The sequence below is a fragment of the Anser anser genome, assembly GCF_964211835.1.
Source record: "Anser anser genome assembly, chromosome: 2".
Lineage (NCBI taxonomy): Eukaryota > Metazoa > Chordata > Aves > Anseriformes > Anatidae > Anser > Anser anser.
The window spans coordinates 114143401-114168145 of NC_139721.1; the positions used below are offsets into that span (position 1 = coordinate 114143401).

Consider the following 24745-nt stretch of genomic DNA (forward strand, 5'->3'; position numbering starts at 1 on the left):
GGAAATTCACTACCGCAGCCATACTAAAGAACGTCCATTTGTTTGTACAGTCTGCAATCGTGGGTGTTCCACTATGGGTAATTTAAAACAGCACTTACTGACGCACAAATTAAAAGAGCTGCCTTCTCAGTTATTTGAACCCAACTTTACTCTAGGTCCCAGCCAAAGTACTCCTAGCCTGGTCACCAGTACAGCGCCTACCATGATCAAAATGGAAGTGAATGGTCACAGCAAGCCGATCTCTTTGGGTGAGGTTCCCTCGCTTCCAGCTGGAATCCAGGTTCCTGCTGCACCACAGACAGTGATGAGTCCGGGGATCACCCCTATGCTGGCACCCCCCCCTCGCCGGACTCCCAAGCAGCACAACTGTCAGTCTTGTGGGAAGACCTTCTCCTCAGCAAGTGCACTGCAGATACACGAGCGCACCCATACTGGTGAAAAACCGTTTGGTTGCACAATCTGTGGTAGAGCTTTTACCACAAAGGGGAATCTTAAGGTAAGAGGCCAAATACGACTGTAAAGGCTCGGGGGGAATAAGGCACTGTACTTGAACTTAGCAGGTGTTAGTGCTAAGTGTGTGTCCCAAAGACAGGAGATAAGGGAAATTCAAGGTTTTTTCAATGGTGGTGTTTCTCCTGTGTTAAAGATAGGGATTGAAAAGCGGCTGTGCAGTGATATGTGCTTTAAAACTTGTTCTGGGTATATGCACATGCACATTGTAGTTTGCCTGACACACACAATGAAACAGGCAGTCAGCTGACATACACATTCTGGCAGTTCTTGTGGAAGAGCAGTGCAAAAGAAACTCCCTATAAACCAGAAATGCAGAGTTCACTTGGCTCCTTGTGTGCCTATCACAGACTTCCATTTTCTATCCTGCTTTGCAGCCATTGCAGACTAGAAAGCTGTTTCTTACTAATTTACAACAGGTTACTATGGGACTGATGCCTCTTATTCCTACAATGTGGTTAACCATTAGGATACAGCCTTAGGAATACATTTTTACATGTCCTGATTTTTTTTATATTATATTTATTAAAATAATCAGTGCCTCTGGGATGAGGCACAATATTAAGAAAAGAGACAAGATGTAAAAAGGGGAAGGGCAGAAAAAATGCCCATCTCCTAGTACAAATAATGTACTTGGTAATCTTCAGCATGAAGAACTTCCAGCTTGCATACAAAATTATCTAACCTAAAAGGATATGTACAGTTTATTTTTGTGGTGCTGCATTTGTTTCCACGGACAAGAAACAAATGCACATTGAAAGATGATTACAAAGTTGGAATTTCCTTTGTATATCATGACTGGGCCTTACAACTGTGTCTTAACTGGAACTGATTTGTTTTCAATATGAATTAAAAGAATTAAAAGACTTTTTTTTTTTTTTAAGCAAGCAATACTGAAGGTGCTAATGTGGAGGTGTTTCTTGTCCTGTTTGTTCTGCAGGTTCACATGGGAACTCACATGTGGAATAACGCCCCTGCACGCCGTGGCCGCCGCCTCTCCGTGGAAAACCCCATGGCTTTGCTGGGTGGTGATGCGCTGAAGTTCTCTGAGATGTTCCAGAAAGATTTGGCAGCTCGGGCCATGAATGTTGACCCCAATTTTTGGAACCAATATGCTGCAGCTATCACTAATGGACTTGCTATGAAGAACAATGAGATTTCTGTCATACAGAACGGAGGCATTCCTCAGCTCCCAGTAAGTCTAGGCGGAGGCGCCATCCCGCCTCTAAGTAACCTTACCAGTGGCATGGACAAAGCTCGCACAGGCAGCAGCCCTCCCATTGTTGGTTTGGACAAAGCAAGTTCTGAAACTGGAGCCAGTCGTCCATTCACCAGATTTATTGAGGATAATAAAGAGATTGGCATAAATTAAAAGCATTCATTATGAATAACTGTTGGACTGCTACTTGACACAACACTTGTCCTTTTCCATGTACAGCTTTTGAAGCTAAGCATTAGTTTCCTGACCTAAATGCATAGGTTCCCTTTAAAATTTTACCCATAGCAGAAATACCTAACTTTGTGGCTGCTGAAAAGTTGTCTTGCAAGATCTGCATGGTACTTCTTTCAACAGTGAGTTTGACTGTTACTGAGAACTTTAAAAACCTTTTAATTTAACAGAAACAAACAAACAAAAAAAAATCCTTGGATAACTTCGTTAGAAACAGAAAGAGGCTAGTCTACGTCCACTTTGCTTCTTACAAAACTTATTATCAACTGAGAAAGGGGGGCTTCACTATGGCATTCTGTCACACTTATTTGCTGGTTTTGTTCAAATTAGTTAGCAACATGGACTATGTTTTTAGGAACCTTAATCTTAAATAAGTGATTTAGTACCCCAATGCTGTGTATTATTACAGTATCCTTGTCTGTAGTATTTATAATGTTAAGATTATGCGGGTAACAGACAATATACTAGCCCCAAACTTAAATGAAGCTTTTGTACTGCAAAATACATCTGGCTATGTGATTTATTTTTATTTTTATTTTTTAAGCAAGTTTTGCTTTACTATAAGTAAGTGGTTAATTTCAATGCAGGCAAAATTGTGAAATTTTATTGGGAAAGATAGCATGCTTTTCATGTGCAAGTACCTGTCAGTAACAAACTTTTTTTTTTTTTTTAATTTAAGTATTTGTAGCTGCTATGTGGACAGTTGTTCTATTAAATGAAAAAAAAATGTAGTGTGGACTTTAGCTCAATGATTGGAAAACAAGTTACAGACAAACCTTAGCACCATAAATTATTCACAACTTTATAAGCAGTTGTGATTAATACTTCATGTTATCAAAGCTGTACAATAAAAAGGTAATGTTTGTATAATGTGGTTGCAAACTCTTAATTTATACTATTGCACTTTTAGTATTTTGTATTAGGGAGGTTTGTCTATAATTTGAAACTGAACAAAGATGTAAACTATTTTATAAATAGTACTTTGACTTAAGGAATAAGGGGGGAAACCCTGTTACAGTTTCTTGTTTTGTTTTAAGGTCAAACAATGAGAGACCTCTATTAACTAAGCAGAAAAGCTGCAGAGAACTGTCAGATCCTTAGGAAATATGGGGCCTGCCATTTCTTAAATTGAAATGATTCATTTAACTTTCCTACAAAGCCCACTTAAAAGCGTGACCACCCCCAACAGAATTCTGATAAATTTATCTTGGAAGTGTGATATTAATACAAGCTTAGGATAGATGAAGGAGAACATTGTGTAGGTTTAATTTTACTGTAATCTGTTCTGTCTCTTTCACACATACCCACAAGAAAGATGTTGACTGCCTAATAACACGGGGAACAAAATAATAACTTTTGGGCAGTATGAGCAGCAGTATGTCCTGTATTTATTTCCAACTCTTGCTGATTATCTTCTCAGATTGCTTGGAAGCACAATGTACTCTGATTAATTGAATATAATTTTATGTTGATTGCATTCTTAAAATTACACTGAGTAAATAAAGGGAATGGTTCCACTTGTAAGTTAGGCTGGGGATGCAGAGGAGACTGGGGCTTAATCAAAACTTGAACAGTAAACATTTTGTGTACTACCTCATTTTTGTGCATTACAAGCATGGTGTAGTCTGACACTATGAACTTCCGTCCAGCAGAATTGCTTGAGGGACATTGTGGGTAGCTGGGTAACAGCGCAAGGAGTTTTATGCCCCTGAAGAATGAATCAGACAGTGAGGTCTTCTCAGTTGAGACTGAAAAATAGGACAATCTTTCTTATACGACAAAAACCATTACTGTGAGAGGATGGACTATTTCAGCCATCATGTAATGGAGTGAAAAGTGTTGCAAAGACTTATTAGCTGTTTGTTTCTATTGGAAATGAACAATGAACTATACAGCTCCGTTTTCTACAGTGATGAGATAGAGATATATAGATATATATATCTATATATAAACAAAGTTATATATCTATAATGCCTCTACAATATAACATCTTTTTTTTTTTTTTTTTTTTTTTGCCACAATATGTGGGTGGTTAGGTGTGTTTCCAAGCATTTTAAAAGAGAAAACTGAGGTGGCTCAATGTTGCTGTATTTCAGCAATTGAATGTTTTTATTTATCTGTGTCATTTTTGGTGTGTCTTTTTTTTTTTTTGTTAGTATTTGGTACCATGTAGTGTTATCTTGATTACCTAAAGGATGTGTATACTTAAAAAAAAAAAAAAAAAGGAAAAAGAAAAAAAAAAAGAAAAAGAAAAAGTAAAAAAAAATGTAAAGTGTTGTAAATAAGATGGTTGATGATGGTACAGTAAGACTGACCCCATTTTGTATTCAGGGTTAGGTCAATCCTCTCTGCATGGTGAAGAGAGACACTATTTTTATACTGCGATACCATGTAGGGCTAGGAGCCTCCCTGAACCAGCTGGGAATTGTTACCTAGATCCAATATTTTTTATTATTAAATCTTGTTGGCTTGACACATCTACTGATTGAAATGGATGTCTTAGTCTAGGTTACTATTTTTGTCATATGGAATTGAATAAAGTGCAGGATGTAATATTATTTCTGAATTGCGTTCCTTGATTATTCTAATAACAGAGCAAGATATGAGAACAAGGTCACTTGTAGTAGATTGGTGTCAATGACTTCTAATCGTTGCATCTGAAAATCGGAATAAGGTCGACACCTTGTATTCAAATGCAATTCTAATATATATTAATGGTGCAAAGGGGTAGAATTCTTCAAGTCTCTTTTCCAATAAAAATAAATCCTTAAGAGCATTTCTTGCAAGACAGTAGAAGAAAAAAATATGGAGGGGAGAAAACAGCCTTTAGAAGTACTACTGTTTCAGATTGATTGCATTCTGAACAATTCTCGTGTAGTTCAACAACAAAAGCTTCCTTTTCATGTTGTTTAAGCATTTGCCTAATATTCATGATACACTGCATGATAAAATTTGTGAAGAAATTTATCAGAAGCAGTTCAAAATCTAAAATACAAAAGTAAGAACAAAACTGAGAAATCGCATCCATTCATTCCAAATGACATATTCTGTATGTTAAAACCTATGGCTTTTTTTGTTGTCGGTGTTGGTGGTGGTGGTTTTGTTGTGTGTTTTTGATTTTTTTTTTAAGACCCCAATTTGTCAAAGCATGTCTAACTTTAAGCAAATTATTTTTTCATGTTAATTTAAATGCAAGTATTTACATTCTTAAAGTTAGGCATGTGATTAAGTATCTCCTGCAAAAAAAGCTGTATGTTTGAGTAACCTTCAAGCTTTTATAATCCAGTGATGAATGCCTGCTGCATTTAAAATGGACAAAAAATAAATAAAAGAAAAAAAATCTGAATTAATCATCTTTCAGTGGCCTTGCTATGGTTTTATAAGGTCTACGCAAAGAGACCAGTTTCCTCTGGTGACTCAACAACAACAATAGGTTTGTGCTTGTGCTTTTCACCCTGCATGCACATCCCTGGGCCTTGCTGAGAGAAAACATGATATGCAAAAAAAGAAAGCGAAAGGGCACTGATAGTTATGATACTGCTTAAAACATAAGAGGAAAATTACCTGCCTTCCTCTCCTCCCCCACAAAAAGGATGAAAGCAGAAGTATCTATTGTATCTATTTTTTAAATATGCAATGGATTGTTTTTGTTATTATAGGAAGAAAGTTCAGATTAAAATGTGTTACATGGATAAAAATTGTCAATGTCTGCTCAATTACAGATGTTTAAAAATAGAGCCATGTAGGAACTCTATAATCAGAAAAATTGCATGCTATGATATTTTGAGGGGAGGGTTATTTTACATTGTGAAAGTTCCAGCAAGGCTTTCAAACTCTTCACTTATATTTTTTCCACACGTTATTAGAAAGAGAGCACTTATGACAAATGATTGACATAACTACTTTCTTGCCTATTTTATTTTTTCTTTTGTCATTATTAGCTGTCAATATAATATCTATTCCTTTACCTATTTTGTCCTTTTTATCTTGGCAAATATTTGTTTTCTTACAGCTGCGTTTGTCTGTATTTTTGTTGCCTTTAATTTACTTCTCTGCGTGTACTCTGTCATTTGGAAGAGACCATGTACTATTTTTTTCCCTTTTTTCTCTAATTCTGCAGAAGTCAAAAGAGCTGCCTGTTTTTTTACATCTGTTTGTAAAACTAACATAATGAATGATGAAGTCATCAACGATGTGATCAGGTACGTGTGTAGCTTGCAGGATTTGCTAACAAACATGCCATTCACACTCTTTTCTTCAGATGAAGGCATTAAGTTTGTTACTGTGCTAGTATAAAGCAGTCACAGATGGTCAGGAGGATGGAGATCCCGATCCCAACTTCATTGTGCCTGCTTTTACACCACTGGAATCTTCATGGACTTCAGTAGAGATACTCCAAGTGACTAGCTATATAGTATATTAAAAGTATGTGTAGGCAAAAGCATTCTGGATTTATTTTTTAAAAGAGTGAAGAGATAATACATATATTTTAGTACAGACAGCAGTATTATCCCCATTTTAAAGGAGGCCCTGAAATCTGGGTCTAAAAAAGTTGACTGTCCCTTGACATAAAATTTGATGTGAGAATGAAATCATGAATAATCAGTCTCTTTGCATATAAATGAGTAAAAGAACTTGTAACTTTTATATACAAAAGCAGAAATGCAAGAATCTGGCTGTGAGATTTTTATGCAATGTAGACACTAACAGGAAAATTATTTCCCTTTGCAGATATTAAAGGTATCAGCAGATTAATTAAAAGAGAAATACATGTTTGTGCATGTAGCAGCACCAATATATAGTATTCTATTTTTTCAGAAGGCAGAATGGCTTAATCCACTGACAAAGTGTCATATTAGAAAGCCAAAAGCTTTGGGCTGTGCCACTGATGTATTTTAGGGAAGTGGGCAAATCTCTAATTAGACTCCTATTCTGCTTGATAATTGTAGTCTCTGGACTACAAATAGTCTGTAGTCTCTGGGAATCAGGGACTGAATACCCCCCTAACCCCCCGCCCCTGAGTCAGCTAGCACCTTGTAGTATTGGGATGAGTTGCCCTGTCTGTAAAGATGGGGAAATACTTTTGTACCTACCTCACAGGGGTGTTGTGAGGAATAATTTTATGTCTGTAGTGTTTCAAAGATGGAAAATGCTTGGTATTACCACTGATTTTAGAGAGTTTACAGTACATGTACTATTATTTATTATTTGTACTCCAGTAGTACTTACAGGCTCCAGTCAGGACTGAGAAGCCTTATCCTAAATGTTGTACGTTCACCTATTTGGGATTGATACAAAATTTTACTCAGTAACATTTTTCCAATGGCGGTTCTTCATTATCAAATATCTAATTACTCTAGTGGGTTTCATTCAATTATTTAGGTGTTCAAATTGATTATCAGGTTTAGACTACAGCTTAGAGTTATCTGATATCACATCTTGTTTTGAGCTTGTATTGATTTTCAGAAAGTGCACCAATTTTCTATGGATAATCTAGAATCAAATCTTGCTATCAGTGGAATTCTACTGTACTTTTTGCTATTAAAGCTAAACATTAAAATAAATGTGTGTGTATATATTATTATACACAAATATATAATATACATGTACCTATAAACATGTACGTTTAAAATCTCTTTAGCTGCTTAGAATTGATTTCAAAATGTGTGTTGAGTATTTTGTTCAAGCGTTATCCATCTCAGATGCAACTAAAACATCGGTAAATGGTGTTGGCCCTCAGTAAAGACACAGACTGAAAATCATGACAACAGAAGACATATCATCAGTGTGGTTATATTTATGTAGGCTTGTGAGGAAAGTTTCTAAGTCTCAAATGTGTTAACTTTAATTAATTCATAAAAGTCTTTATTTAGTTTATGTTGAAGCAAACTATTTTATCAGGATGAGTCGCTCACTGTATATAAGTATGTTAAAATAAATAATTAATTAATTCCAAAGATAATGTTTGCTATCATTTGGATGTTGAACAGAAAGTAATTTGTTTCCCAGATTGGCAAATTATATCTAATATTTTTTTAGATGTAAGAATACATAATTATCTGATTTATAGTACTATGTTAAGCAACCCCTTAGGCAACTGTTCATGTGCTAAATATATTAGCTGAATTAATTCTATTGATACTCTTGTCTTTTTTCTTTGAGTTTCAGGAAAAGTTTTGGTTTAGATTTGTTTAAGGTGTTCTCAATGAAGCTAGTCCCACTGATTTCACTCAGGTATCTTTTGGAGTAAAGGTAGAAGCGCAGCAATGGGCAAACCTCTTTCTTTTACCTCTGGGAGTTACTGACATCTCTTCACTACCTGGTTCTGTTTACCAGCCATATTGTAGCTTGTTGCCTTCCTTAGGTATGGATTAGCACCTGCTACTCAGCCAGTTTTTCCAATCAGTTGTTTTTTCCTATTCTATTTCCTGTTGCGTGCAGCAAATGAAATGTGCACATAAAAGGATGTGATCATCAGGAAATATGAGCAAATTTCCATTTGTTTTCTATCACTTTATACTGAATAATGTGCCTGATCTGGGAGGTTTGGGTTGGGTTTTTGCTCTTTTAAACATTCATTTTAAACATTCTCTTATGTACATAATAGGTAGCAGAAAAAGTTCCCTGTGCATTGTGAAAATTTACTTAAAAGAAAATTCAGTTAAATCTTCAAACAGTTGCTAGTATATTTTGTGTTATTGAAAGTGACGTCCATCCCAGCTTTTGGCAATAGTCTGGGCCAGGCTGTGGTACTTTCGCTTACATTGGTTAGCTCAATGCTCCACAACGTAAGTAAACTAATGGCAGTGTCAACCACTATTACTCATTGGAAGGACATTTTTATATATGTTATCAAGACATATTACAATATCTGCATTCCAACCTCACAGAAGGTAGATTATCAAATGAGGTTGGTAGTTTCTGCAGCTGAGAACTTTCCTAGTCCCCTATCCTACTACCTCCATGAAGAAATTGCCAAGATTTCTTCTGTGATGACATTTCTTCTTTTTCTCCTCTGCAATCTAGCACTGCTATGCTCACGTCTTTGGTTTCTTTGCCTTGCTGTACATGACCATGCCTATGGTCATGTTTCTGCCTATTTCCAATCCATTTCTCTTGCTGGCACTATGAGTAGAAGATACCGCACAAGAATCAATATAGCAAATCTCAGCACCCTGAAACTCTGAAAAATTTCAAAATGTTTCTTCCACTCAGGATTACTGCACACTCACATATTGATGCATTCAAGTTTATTAGCCTCAACTGTGTACTTATTACAGATATAACTAGTTCCATTCTGAAGTGTTATATAACTGGAGACTCTTTCACACTTACCTTGGTTTTCCATACTTTTCTTAAATATTCATTTTCCCCCAAACCTGCATCAAAGTTACATTTAATTAGTGGCTAATTTTCTTCTATGCAACAAGCAAACTGTGATAATAAACTTTGCTGTTATTTAAATGGAACTATCCACATAATGTGCAGAGAGAAATATATTTCAGAGGAGTGAAATATTTTGCCTTTTGTCTTTACCTTTATATTTCCAGTGCTAAACGGGAGAAAAATAAAAGGATCATATACTACATGAAAAGCAGCCAATACAGATATCATGACAATAGTGGTGTTAAGCACAAACATGAGCATGGTACTGTTCCTGAACAACAGAAAATGTGAAAGAGTTTGAGATATTAGCACCAGATTTTACTTTACTTTACTGTTTTGTTTTTAATGTATATAATAAAGAAGCAGAACCACACTCCTAAACAACTAATACAACATACAACACAATTATTAAATCATGAACTTTATTTTTTCCACAAGGGTTCACTTCTCTGAAGTCAAGAATAGTTCTGGGGGGATGCTGAGCAGCGTTTCTCCCACATGCAGCTTCTCATTAGAATTCCCCATTGGCTCAGGAAATACTCCGATTTGACAAGTTCCTTTGTTAGGCTGAGGAAACTCTAGAAACCAGAAGGCTTGTCCAGTCAATGCTAGTGTGTGGGACTATCCCAGGCACATTTCCAGTTTATCCCTGCTCCAGGGTCTTAGAAAAAAAAGTCTGTGCTTCAGTATTTCTAGAGCTTATCATTCCAAAATGGGAATGAAAATGGCCCTTAGCACATACTGATAATACAACTATAAAACTCCTCATTCTGATCTCTGTTACCCAACACAGACGTTATTCTAATTTCTACAAAATCACTCCTGATTTACACTCATATTAGAAATATCAAATGGCCACTAGTGATTAAAACATCATTTTTTAATCAGAGCAAGACATTTGCCTTTTTTTAAACCATAAATCCTAGTGCACTTTTTCTGCTATAATTAACAGCACATACTGGAGCAAATATGTTATATACAAGGTATATCTATACTAACGTATGTAACAGACCTGCACCCATTCTAGAGGCTACCTGGCCCAACAAAAGTTGCATCCATACCAATTCCAAGACTCTCACTCCCTTGAAAAATGATGGTTACATCCAAAGTCAATAATGGGATTGGCCCAACTCCCACATAACACTATAAACCCAGCCTGGGCATTGTGTGGGAGCATAGCCTTCAGCCCACGCTAAAACTGCCTGGGAAAGTGTTGTTGGCTGATGGGTTGCCCCCAGCCTCCTGCACTGGCCACATTCAGTATGGGGTAATGGCAAAGACTGCAAGGACAGATATTTCTATCTTGAAGACAGAAATACACTTTTTTGTGTGTGTGTGTACTCCATCACACCTTTACATAGCTCTATTTAACATCTCTATTAGCAGCATGGACAGTGGGATTGAGTGTACCTTCAGCAAGTTTGCCAATGACACCCAGCTCGTGGTGTGATAGACACAGACGAGGGAAAGGATGCCATCCAGAGGCACCTGGACAGGCTGGAGAGGTGGGTCTGTGCAAACCTCATGATGTTCAACAAGACCAAGTGCGAGGTCCTGCACCTGGGTCAGGGCACTCCCAAGCACAAATAGAGGCTGGGTGGAAAATGGATTGAGAGCAGCCCAGAGGAGAAGGATTTGGGAGGTGTTGCTCGACAAGAAGCTCAACGTTAGCTGGAAGTGTGCACTTGCAGCCCAGAAAGCCAACCGTATCCTAGGCTGCATCAAAAAAGTGTGGCCAGCAGGTTGAGGGAGGTGATTCTCCTCCTCTACTCTGCTCTTGTGAGACTCCACCTAGAGTACTGTGTTCATCTCTGGGGCACCCAGCACAAGAAGGACATGGACCTATTAGAACAAGTCCAGAGGAGGGCCACCAAAGATAATCAAAGGGCTGGAGCACCTCTCCTATGAAGACAGGCTGAGGGAGTTGGGGTTGTTCAGCCTGGTGAAGAGAAGGCTCCAGAGAGACCTCATAGCAGTCTTTCAGTACTTAAAGGGGGCCTACAAGAAAGCTGGTGAGAAACTCTTTGTCACAGAGTGTAGTGACAGGACAAGGAGTAATGGTTTCTTTAATTTAAATGTGGAAGAATTGCCCCGATGACATTCTGTGGTATTTGGGGGCTAGTGAAAGAGAAGGTTGTCCTGGGCAATTTGATCTAGTGGGTGGCATCCCTGTCCATGGCAGGAGGGCTGGAACTAGATAATCTTTAAGGTCCCTTCCAACCTAAGCCATTATATGATTCTATGGTTCTAAAAGAGGGTAGATTTAGATTAGATATAAGGAAGATATTCTTTAGTATGAGGGTGGTGAGGCACTGGAACAGGTTGCTCACAGAAGTTGTGGATACTCCATCCCTGGAGGTGTTCAAGGCCAGGTTGGATGGGGCTTTGAATAGCCTGGTCTAGTGGAAGATGTCCCTGCCCATGGTGGGAGGGGGTGGGGGGGAGAGAGGGTTAGATGATCTTTAATATCCCTTCCAACACAAACCATTCTATGATTCTATTATTTTATGATGCTGTGATTCTCTGAATCTATTTTAAAGTCTTTGGAATTAATTCTTTATTGGACTGCTACTTCCAACATCTTTTTCTCTTGCCGTTATGGATTTGACTTCTCTGATGTGGTTTCATAATTCACTTGCCATGCTCCTGGGAAGATGGGCTTACTCCTCCAACTCTCATGTGTGAGAAGAGAATTGCTCCTTGTAGAATTTCTAAGGGGTATCTCTAGATTCAGCAAAGATGGCAGAACATCTTTTAGGGCCTGTTTATTCATTATTTTATCTAGTTATGTTATCTAGCCCATTCTTGTTCCAGCATAAGAAAATAAACATGGTTATTCAGGAATAATATTTCCTGAATACTTGTGTAGACAAAGTAGTCTCTTAAGTAATGAGTTCAATTAGGCAAAGATACACTATGTAGCAATTCAATAACAAAAGTCCTGGGAGGTAGGGGGAGAAGAAGCTTGCCAATTGCTTACACACAGTATGCTGGATGACAACTAAAGACTTCGTGCTGTGGCATATTTGGCACATGCTGGCCTAGAGTTATGCCTAGCAACTACTAGGGTTTAAACTGTTCCTTACCAAGGTTTCAATCAAGAAAAAAAAAAAGAAAAAAATAAATCACAATAAAATAAAAAGCATGGTGTGCAAATTAGTAAGACAACAGGCTCCATTTAAAATCTCTTTGGAGATGTTCAGTCTTACAGAATAAGAAAGCCAACTTATCTTCCATTTTTGCCTAAAAAATAAATGATCTTCTTTACCAATTCACTACCCTGAGCATAGGCTTTTAGACTGAGATTTTTAACTTAAAAATTAAATAAATCTCAAAACCTAAAATATGTACAGTTTTGCAGATTTTACTTGGGAATTACAATACATTCAACATTTAGTCTATATTTTTCATTCCCATTTTTATGAGAGTTTAATATTTCCTCTAAGATCAATTAGCTGCATCTTTCAATGGGCTAAACATTCTACCATATTCTTAAAATTAGTATAAAAATATGTCCACTATATCTTCTTTCAAAAGGATAATACTTTGCAAAAATGCCTAGAAATTGTCTTTGGAGTGCAACTATTATTATCAGTTTCCACTTCAAGTGCAAACTCCTCGTAAGGAACTTATCTTGTAAAATGTAGAGACATTGCTCATTTGAGAGAAAAAATCCTTTAAGATTTAAAGCCTACTTCTAATCATTATAACGACTGTTGAAATGAAAACAAAACCCAGAACCTAGCAACACTGCACTAAAATAATATAGAATTGAAAGACTGTTATGCCAATACCTCAGAGTCATCTGTTCCTCAAGCTTCTGTTTTTGTGATATCAATGGAATTCTGCCTTCCGGAGCATTAAGCATTCTTCTGCAGTTTCTGAGGAGGTGGCTGCCAGTCAAGCCTCCTGACTGTGGTTGGGGTTAAGTCTTTGGAGGCTTAAGATATTGATACACATTTCTTAGCATTGATTTTTATGGAGAATGTTAAAATGTAAAGTTTCACTCAAATGCTTAGAATAAATTGCCTTGTTCTATTTGTCTTGAGTCACAGGGTCAAAGGAAAACTTTGGCTAATTAAGTCAGAGGTAAAAACAGATTTCAGCTGCAGAAATCACACTACAGCTAGGGAACCTGTGCTGAGAAGCCATTCACAGTCTACAAAGGTTGGAACTTTTCTACTGGAGTGGGATCTTTGAGCCATACCATACCTCACTGCTGAACTAAACACACAGTGGAAGAGCAAGACCTTAACACGGCATAAGAAAGCAGAAAGCTATTGCTGCACTGCAAGACAGAGATATGACTTGACTTCTGAGCATGTCAAACTGATGTACTATTGTTTTCATGATTAGAGTGTTACGATGGAGCTGAAGCTCTGCTGGTGATTTTATGGTTGGACTTGATGATCTTAGAGGTCTTTGCCAACCTAAATGATTCTATGATTCTGATACAGTTTTGTTTTGTTTTTAACTCATCTATATTCTAGTTTACTAACTTTGGGTAAACTTTCCTAAGCTTATGTTTAACTTTTGCTATCTTTATGCCAATAACCCATTTTGTTGCATGTTATTGTGTACTCTGATAATTGGTACTTTTCTGTTCACAGTATGCATAACTGAATAACTAGCTGAAATTGTACTAGCTGTAAATGATTTGTCTTCATAGAAATAAGAAAGCACATATCATAGGGATGTTTTTACCTTTTTAGATACCAGATGACTTGCTCTTTTCTATTCTTACATGCAGCTGAATGGGGTAGTTTTTTCTTCATTTTTTTCTTTCAGTGTACACCTTTAAATAATGCATAGCCACTAAAGTGACTTTGTATTTGATAGCTGGTTCTCTGTTCTGAAACAGAACACGAGCAGGTGTCAGACTATGCACCTGAGACGGGGCAATCCTGAATATACATACAGGATGAGAGATGAGAAGCTGGAGAGCAGGCCCACAGGAACGGATATGGGGGTTCTGATGAACAACAAGATGAATATGAGTCAACAGCATGCCTTGGCAGATGAAAGGGCCAACCATACCCTGGGGTACATCAAACACAACATTGCTAACCAGTCAAGGAAAGGGATTGTTCCACTCTGCTCTGAGCTAGTGCGGCCTCACCTTGAGTACTGTGTGCAGTTTGGGGCACCACAATATATGAAAGGCATAAAACTTACATTAGAGAGTCACCAAAGGAGGGCTACAAAGATGGTGAAAGGTCTAGAGGGCAATATGTATGAGGAGCAGCTGAGATCTCTTAGTTTGTTCAGCCCAGAGCAGAGCAGGCTGAGGGGAGGCCTCATGGTGGCCTGCAGCTTCCTCACAAGGGGAGCAGAGAGGGGCAGGTTCTGAGCTCTGCTCTCTGGGGACAGCGACAGGACCCGAGGGAATGGCATGGAGCTGGGACAGGGGAGGGTCAGGCTGGGTGTTAGGAAAAGGTTCTTCACTGAGAGGGTGGTGAGGCACTGGGACAAGCTCCCCAGAGCAGTGGTCAAGGCACTGAGCCTGCCGGAGTTCAAGAAGTGTTTGGACAACACTCTCAGATTTTCAGGTGGTCCTGTGTGGAGCCAGGATTTGTCCTCACTGATCCTTGTGGGTTACTACCAACTCAGGATGTTCTATGATTCCATGATTCTATGAAAACAAACTCCCACTAACTTGTGCCCAAGCCTGAAGTTGTATTTCTTCTGGAGTGATGTATCTACAATATATATATTCCTCCTGTGGTTAATGTGTAGAAACTGGGGGATCTGTTTTTCTCCCAGAATGAACCTGGGTTTTAGTCACTTACTAAAACCTCACTGTTAAAGTGATCAGAAAATGTTGTTCAAATTTATAGCAAAAGCTTGAGGCATAAACTGGCATAAACTGATGACAACAGCCCTGCTGAATAACTTACCACAGCTTAGAATAAATTAAGCAGAAGACAAGAAAAATGCATAGGAAGGAAGAAAAAGGTAAGAAGGAAATGGAAGGGTTGTATAAAGAAGTGATGTATATTTATCCAGGCTGTTAAACATTTAGGAAAAAATCTCTTTTTATAGGATGACTACAAAGAATACAAGGCATCAGAAGTAGTATATAATGTACATACCTTGGGTGCAGCCTGCAGGTTTTTGTTGTTGTTGTTGTTTTATTTTTTTTTAACAGCTTGGCTTTGTTTATATACCTTAAGACAAACCTTTCTTACTATTTATTAGTATTTATCACTCTGAAAATCACTCATTTGTAATTATCAGCCCTAGCCCTGTTTTTGCTTCTGTGTCAAACTTTAAATCTAGAATTGCTCCACTAACTGCTATAAATGTTGACCTATTGCAAGTTACAGTAGTACAATAACAAATTACATGGGCTCACTTCGAACATGCAAAGTGCATCTTAGCTAAACAGAGCATTTATCAAGGACTATCTGTAGCACTTCAGCTCACATTGCGCATGTGCTGGTCTCACAAAATTGGCCCTGCTTCCACACTGCTTTGAGCTTCTGCAACTCACAGTGTCTGTATCACACGGAGTAAGAAAGAAGGAAGGCTAATATCCGTCCAAGAGAAAATAGTAGTGGTGGAGATCTGAGGTAGTAAACAGGTGGATATGGTAAAGGACATAATTCCCCATTAGTCGACAGTGCCTTTGCTTGGACAGAGATGAATGTATTTCTTCTAATATGCAGCTCATTACAGTTAACCGCCTCCAGGCTGTTTTCTGAATCTCTGACAGTATTTGAAACTAATCAGGAAATGTCATTGATAGAGAGCACGGCTATCCACTCCCATAGACCTGCTTCACAAGCAGACCAGACTGTAATCAAACCTGTAGTTGCATTTGGTTTCTATATGTTGCCAGAAACAATTCAAAATGGTGGTTCTGATAAAACAACAAACAGTTTGATTCCCGTGGAACTTTTCTTGGCAAGCACAGTTACTGAGCTATGTTCTAAAGCCATCACATACACACCAAAGAAGAGGTGAGTACAATGTGGGGGGAGGCTCACAACTACCACCTCTGCGACTCCCTGAGTCTGAATTAGTTGGTATTGGAGCTATGATTCATGTTGCTGCTTTTCCCTTCTGAGAAAGCACGCATAGAGTAGCTGGGAAGTTAAAATGGCTGAAATGGAATGAAATGAAAGGCTTCTAGTCTGAACAGATAGGATGGATTTACTTATGGACATTGGCCAATCCTGTTCTTGCATACATGCAAGTGTATTTTGTACCTGTACTCAAATCAGAATGATACAGTTTAAAACTATATTTAAAGAAAGAGTAAAAATTGCTTACATACCACATTTATGAAACACCTGTATTTCCTGCAATGGTGCCTTGTATTTTCCTATGCCAACAACATCTGAATTCAGTTGTCTGGGATTTGCTTTCTTCTGCACCACTTGCTTATGTCGATAATAGTTTTGATCTACCTATCTTTTGCTATGAGGTCCTGAATACATGTGCATTTTTTACTCTCCTCCCTCACTTGTTTTTTCACCTTTAGTTACTGTTTGTGAACCTTTATAGCTCTCATTCTCCTGCTTTAATTAAATCTACCTATGGAAAACAAAGACATGAGATCTGGCAGCCAGGAAGCTAAGGGAGACAAGGTGGTCTGTTACTGAATAGAGTGTTGCTTGAGAGGTGCTGTTCTTTATGCATCATCATGATCATCAGATAAGGAAGAGTCATATGACACATTGCAAGAATGCTTTGAAGAAAGTGAAATTCTAATCCTTTCCCAACATAATCAGAATGATGTAAATGTACCTCTTTATATAGTGTAAAATTGATTTTTCTTTCCTGTTAACAGCTGTACGATTTCTGTTCTGCACACATATTTCTTCAAAATTGCCTAGTTCCTTGAGAATGTTACTGTTCCTTCCCTCCGCCTTTCTTTAGACCCATTCATTTTTTATTTATTTTATTTGCCTTCCTGACCCTTAGTAAGGTTAAAATGATTATTCAGCAGTTGTGTGCTGTTGAATTACCCATCTTTTGTTCCTTGGTCTATTTTGTTGTTAGTGTATTCCATAGATGCCTTTGACTCAATTATCACCGATATTGTTAATCTTTGGGCTACTCAAGATGAATTCCCAAACTGTATAAAGATGACATTGGTCTATTCTATTCTTAAAAGACCAATTCTTTTGACAGGAATCCAGGGAACTTCAATCTGTGAATGAATAAGGTAAAAAGGACAAAGTAATGATGTGATACCTTTTATCACACTGACATTGTAACTTGATTCTATTACAACTGCTCTTAGGAATCTAACTGATATCCTAGTTCAATAAAAAGTATGACAGCCTTTATTTTATGTAACAAAAATCTAGTTTGTTCTTGCACAGTGCTAGACCTTAGCCGTCAGAATTTGGTCAAAGGAGTGCAAAGGGCTGTGCTCTGTTCTCAAAAGTAACTTCTGTGCTTGGAAGCCTAAGAAGTCACATAGATGTCCCATGATATGAAGAAATTTTAATGATAAAACTATCTTGACTGGGGAGGGGGCATGATAGTTGAAACTAGCAAACTATTGTACTTCTGAATTCTCACAGGGAGGCAGGTGTGCTAGAAAAGAGGTGTTTTACAAACTCACTGGACTTTTTCAGCAGCTTGAGCTGAAGTAAAGCCTATGGTTTGGCATGTTTCTTTAGAGGCACAGTGAAAGGCCTCAACATGCATTTGTATTTGTCTCAAGCCTCCTGAAAAGTTAATGTGTAAATATGTAAATTGGAATATGCAGATCTATTTTAACATTTGAAGGGAGGACATGCCTGGCTACAGCAGCAGTCTAAGAAGTCAGAAGGTGACCCTAGGGATACCTGTTTGCATTGTGGACTCCAGGTTACTTTGAGACTGTCATGGTTTTGGCTAGGACAGAGTTAATTTTATTTATAGAGCCTCACACAATGCTGTGTTTTGGATTTTTGATGAAAATAGTGGTGATAACACACTGATGTTTTCAGTTGTTGCAGAGCAGTGCTTACACAGAGCCAAGCATTTTACTTCTCATGCTGCCCTGCCAGCAAGGAGTCTGGGGGTGCACAAGAACCTGGGAGGCGACACAGCCAGGATAGCTGACCCAGACTGCCCAAAGGGATATTCCATATCATATGACATCATGCTCAGCAATAAAAGTTAGAGAAAAGATGGAGGAAGGAGGGGACATTCAGAGTGATGGCATGTCTTCCCAAGAAACTGATATGCATAATGAGCCATACTTTCCTGGAAGTGATTGAACACCTGCCTGCCAATGGGAAGTAGTGACTGAATGCCTTGGTTTGCTTTGCTTGCATGCACGGCTTTTGTTTTACCTAGTAAATGGTCTTTATCTCAACCCATGAGTTCTCTCACTTTTACCTTTCTGATTTTCTTCACCATCCCACCTGGGGAGAGTGAGCATGCAGCTGTGTTGCACTTAGCTGCCTTCCGGGGCTAAACCACCACAGAGACACAAGCAGGATAAAACCACCTTTCCTTCCATTCCAAGGAGAAGTATTTCAGAAGGTAAGACCATCACTTCAAGGATGCAGCTGTCTTTTGAGCTTGTCCTGCGTGGCAGGACAAGGTGGGGTCTTACATGTCCCTCTCAGGCTGTGCACCGTACCAGCCCTCACCTTCACCCTTTTTCCTGAATCTGTGCAGCAGAGGGAAGAAGTGGAGAATATGAGCAAAGACCAAAGGAACAGCTCTGATCAAACTGTACTGGCAACCAAAGCACAGTTTTGTTTAATAAACAAAACCCAGTTAATAAATATTCCTGTGCATTTGCATATTACTTGTGCAAACTTCTCCAGCATCTTGAAAGTCACAGACTGACTTGACTCCTTTGCACTAACCAGCCCTTGTATTGGGTTTACGTGGCAAGGACCTGGTCGCAGAGGTGCTGCAGGAGTGGCCTCTGTGAGAAGAATCCAGAAGCTGCCCCATGGCAGATCAGAGCCAGCTCCGGCCAGCTCCAAAAGGGACCCGCCACTGGCCAGAGCTGGGGCAATGAGCAATATTGGTTGCACCTCTGTGAAAGCAGATTTAAGAAAGGGAAACAAAATCTGCCGTATTGTAACAGCAGCTGATAGAGAGAGGAGTGTGAAACAGCCTTGCTGGTGCCAAGGTCAGTGCAGCAGGAGGGCGGGATGTGCTCCAGGCACGCAGCAGCAGTTCCCCTGCGGCCTGTGGAGAGGCCCCTGGTGGAGCAGGCTGTCCCCCTGCAGCCCATGGGTCCCACACGGAGCAGATCTCCACGCTGCAGCCCGTGGAGGAGCCCCCGGTGGAGCAGGTGGATGTGGCCTGGAGGAGGCTGCGGCCCATGGAGAGCCCCCGCAGGAGCAGGCCCCGGGCCGGAGCTGCAGCCCGTGGAGAGGAGCCCACGCAGGAGCAGGGGGTCTGGGGGGAGCTGCCGCCCATGGGAGACCTGTGCTGGAGCAGTTTGCTCCTGGGGGATGGACCCCGTGGGACGGAGCCGTGTGGGAGCAGTTCTAGAAGAGCTGCTGCCTGTGGGCAGCCCCCGCAGGCTCAGTTCGGGCAGGACGGCATCCCGTGGGAGGGACCCCACGGGGAGCAGGGGCAGGGAGTGACCGTGAGGGAGCAGCGGAGACGAAGCATTAGGGACTGACCGCAGCCCCCATTCCCCGTTCCCCTGCGCCACTTGGGGAGGACATAGAAGAGGGTGGATGGGGGGGAAGGCATTGATAGCTTGCATTTAGTTTGTCACCATTATAGTCTGCTAGTGATAGGCAGTAAATTATATTAATCTCCCTATATTGAGTCCGTTTTGCTTGTGACAATAGTTGTTGAGTGATCTCCCTGTCCTTATCTCAACCCTTGAACGCTTTTCAACATATTTTCTCCTCATTTTCTTTGATGAGGGGGAGTGAGAGAGCAATTGTGCTGAAGTTCAGATGCCCAGCAGGGTAAAACCACCACAGCCCTGTATTTGGATGAGTCCAAAAAATGCTGAGATTAGTGCCCTTCTGGACTTCAAGAAAGGTGATCACCTAAGAACACTGCCTGCTTTCAGTGCTAAATATTCTCTAATACTTTAAGGTTGTAAGGCTAAGCATTATGAAACATAGGTAAAAGGTGGATTTTTCCATCTAGCCACTAATCTCTTTGTGGATCTAATCCCATGACTCAATGCAGATGTGACAGTTCAAGTGTCTAAACTCTTCTTTCCTCCTGCTTTTTTGTCTACCATTCGTCAACCTCCCCCTATATCTTGTTGATTCCTGCCTTTTCCATGTGTACCTGACACGCGTCTCCCTAAACCTTGTCTTTCACCTCATCTTCCCACTGAGCCCCAGAATCATATTCAAACGTTACACCTGCCTTCAAAAAGAAACACCTCGTCCACTTGGATCCATTCATGTTATCTGACAGTCCAGGAGAAAATGGGTATTTTTTAGATCAAGATTCATTCCCAGGAGGATCTGCAGATCTTCCAACTGGATCTTCTGAGTGAACTAGTTATGGCCCTCACTTGATTAGGTGGCTCGGATAGGACTTCAATGCATGACATGAAGATTATTCAAAAATGAGGATTAGACAGATAATAGCTAAATCAGCAGAGAGGCTAATCCTGTGCGTGTGCAAGAGGAACAATTTAGCTATCAAGGGACTTTTCCCTCTCTCATCTGTGTGGCTGCTGGGGTAAGATACATGGGGAGACCTTCAAGGCGAGATGGATATGGAGCAAAGTGGGGATTAGATTTAGCTAACTCCTCCTGATGTAGCCAGATTAGGGAACTGAATCCCACTGTTAGCCTTCACAGCACTCCTAAAATGGAAGTGGGCCTTTCGGTCTGTTAGAGCTGGATACAAATACTGTACTAAGAGTTATCAGTCAGTTTTTAGTATTTAAAAAGTACACACTGATACAGTTGTACGTAATGTAGATATTTATTTCTAAATTATCAAAAGTTTTTATGCCTGTAGAACTCTTTCATCTGTCTGAAACAAGTTGGCTAGGCTACTCTAAATAGTTCTTTCCTCTGATAGTCCAAGAACAGCGAGGGATGTGGTTATTTTTCATTTTTTGGGTTGGTGGGCACTTGGCATCAATTAAAGAAAAAATGTTCGGCCATAGGCAACTCAGTCACTTAGGACTTTCAGTAAGACTAGAGCACTGAGGCCTGTATTTGCTAAAAAGGTTATACAATTTAAAAAAAAAAAAAAAAAAAAAAAAAAAGACTTTTCAACTGTTTGTTCCTGGCCATAGCCTCTTTTTATTTTGTATGATTTATTTACTGATTTTTTTCTGACAGAGTATTGATCAGTGAGGATTTTGTCTCATAACCTTCATTTGTATTTTTAGGAATTACCTTATTTTCTTTGCTATTCCATAATAATCCAATAATAATCCATAATGTCTGTGACATTCAACTATAGTTCCCTTCAAATATTCTTAAACCTACCACAAAAAATCATGCTTTTTTCATTTTATTTTTGGTTTTGACTGTTACTTCATTTTCCAGTGCGGGAGTCTCAGGTATCCTCTGCAGTGGTTTCCTTTAGTGGCAATGCTCTTTGTCTTTCAGACAGCTGACCATTATACACCCTGCTGTAAGAGTTCACAGCAGTCATGCAGGTGTTTTATTAACATTTTAGAAAAGCAAAGAAGAGATAAAAAAGACTTACATTTCACTCCAAATATTTATTTTATTCTGGCTGAAATAATTTGCACAGATTGTATTTACACACTTGCATGTTATAAATTCTCAGAGATCCTGAAAACTGAACCTTCTAATAGGTGGCCTTCCATGACACTGAACCACTGAAATGGAATGAGAGCCTGTTTTATTAATAGCAGAAACTCTGTCAATTGGTGTATTCACATACATATATATTAATTTATTTTAGTGAAATGGGTCTAATCTTTCAGGGTATTTTAAAATTTCAGCTAACTTAAAATCAACTTGTTTTTTTCAAAATTAATGCCCAACAGATCAAAGCATTGCTTTCAAACCGCTTTATCAAGGCTTTGCACAGTTAACGTCATTCAGACTTTGCGATCTCTTTTCCTTTATCTCCTAATTAGTTGCATTTTAAAAGCAATAATGAAGTGAGATATGTTTAAACATGTTTACTGTACAGTATGGTACAATTTACAGTTAAACGTGGATTTTGAACATTTTTATACTGGGAGAAAGACCAAAACCAAGATATCCAATTATAGCATATTTATGTTTTCTCCTACAGGTCCATAATGCAGACACATGCTCATGAAGTAGTACTGAACCTGGTTCAGACACAACAAGCATGATCGAAGTCCAGTAAAGTGACCAAGTGACTTTCCATGCATTTGAGCTTAAAGATATCATTGCTTCAAGAAATGTTAAGCTCTTGCCACCTATAAGACAGCCAGCAAGAAATATGGCCCCATGTTAAGCTAGGCTGTTGTCTCTGAAATCTCTGCATTGCTTGCTTGCTTGCTTTCTATTACAAAAACAGACAAACAAACAAAATCAAAACAAAACAAAACAGGAATGTTCCGTACCTTTTTTCAAGTGTGGCCTTACTTTTGTCCTTGTTTCAAGGGATGTCAATGAAGCTGAATCATCAGAACCATTTCCCATACCACTTTTTTTTTTTTCTTAATCGAGTTGAGCTTTATTTAAATTGTGACAGTAATGCAACTTGAAGTGGGATGTTTGCATAAAGAATATTTCTAGAATGTAAGTGTGATGGATTCAAATTTAAAAATATCAGCCAAACTAAGCACATTTGTATGTACATAGTTTGTATTCCTTAGCAGTCTCATTTACTTTGCTATTTTTTCTGAGACATGGGTCTTTGCTCACTTAAGAAATAAATACATCTAATTATTGTGTTGTGAAGGAAGGAGTTTTTGTTTTTGAAGTTATCTTGACTGCCATTAAATCAGCAGCAGTGCTCAAAGAAAATAGCCAAATGTGTTGTATTTATTTCTGATATTGCTTGATTTTTAGGCTGGATCTACTTGTCTACATTTATGCTTGCTCTCTGGTTTTGTTTGAATCACATTACATCTAAACATTACTGAACATACAAGCACAACTTTACTATAGCTACTGTTTTCCATCTGTCTTATCAGGCACTTTGGCTGCTTATTTTTGTGGCTTCTGTTTGCACCCCTTTGCCTACTATATACTAAATATTTTCCCTTTGTTCCTACACAACCCTGTCTCACTCTTTTTCTTTGCTGTGTCCACTTCCATGTTACTGATGGCAGCAAAACTGTCTTCCTTCACTTCCTGCCACTTTTGTCCTAGAGTTACTGAGTTGGCAAAGGCCAGAGGACCCTACCCATTGACTGCAGTAAGAAGCAGCTCAGGCCTCTCCAACCTTTGATCATGTATGAGAGAGAAGGAAAAAAAGTCCCAAATAATTGCTTCTTTTTGTGTCTTCTAAGTGTTCTTTGTTCTCTGGTGCCTCAGCTTTGCGACTTCCTTGAGGCGTAGAGCTTGTCTGAGTCATTGAGATGGGAAAAATTAACTACTATTTAATGTATCCACAGATTTCAGTGAGAGCTTTAATCTTGGAATGGACTGTCTTGGGATAGGCTTTTTTCTGCTGTTTGTATAAAAGTATTTAAGTAATACTGAATACCTGAGTTTGAAAGTGGTATCTTGAGAAAACAAAACAAAACAAATCAAAACAAACAAACAACAACAACAACAACAAAAAACACATCAAGCAGAAGGAAATATTTAGTAGTTTGGCTTCCACAGGTTAGATTATTATGGTTGCAAATTCTTAAAAATTTATCCTGTTTTATTTTAAATTTAGAAGTAAATTTATCCTGTAAGTTTATCCTGTAAATTTATCCTGTTTATTTTTAAAATGAAACACATGAAATAGTATTAATCATAATTTTTACTGTTTTTACTTATGGTGAGAAAACTACAGCCATGCTAAATGAGATATTTTGCTTTAGGGCAGTGAGCAAGCCACACCAGATTTGTTGTGAATGAAAGGCGCAGCTGGCCGGTATCACTACAAAATAAAGGGATAGTTTAAGGATGAATAGAGATTCTAAGGAACTTTTATTCAGTACATTTTTTTAAAAAAGATTCAGTAAACAAATTGCCATTTTATGCTTCTTAATAGTGGAAAATTATCTTGCAGAAAATTATGTACAGTTCAAAACTCTTCTCAGCAGCAACTCGACAATTGCACTTAAGACTAATAGGCTATTCGCAATTGTAACTAAGCAAGATTTGGCCTTCTGTGCAATAAACTATTACTTTCCTGACTGCAAAATATTTATCAAGTTATTAACTTTAAGTAAATGAATAGGGACAATTTAAGCAAGCCAGTCAAACAGCTAAGATCAGTTTTCATTTATTTAAGGAAATTCAGTAACCTAATAATAAATCAAAATGTTGCTCATGATGAATATACCAGTGCTGGAACAATTCACATTAATATGGGGATAAAAGT

At 38.6% G+C, this 24745-nt stretch overlaps 1 protein-coding gene across 6 annotated transcripts in view; it reads left to right on the forward strand.

Annotated features, from left to right (window-relative positions):
* The window catches only part of SALL3 (spalt like transcription factor 3), a 29909-nt gene extending 21992 nt beyond the window's left edge, over positions 1-7917 (forward strand). For 3 of the 6 annotated variants that reach the window (XM_083827290.1, XM_083827291.1, XM_083827292.1), the window contains 2 exons: positions 156-496; positions 1451-7917. In XM_083827290.1, the coding sequence (XP_083683416.1) occupies positions 156-496; positions 1451-1882 (773 nt within the window). In that variant the 3' untranslated portion in view covers positions 1883-7917. Of the gene's footprint in view, positions 497-1450 lie in introns of all 6 variants that reach the window. The other 3 variants (XM_083827287.1, XM_083827288.1, XM_083827289.1) reach the window with 1 other exon arrangement.
* Positions 7918-24745: the final 16828 nt, after the last annotated feature.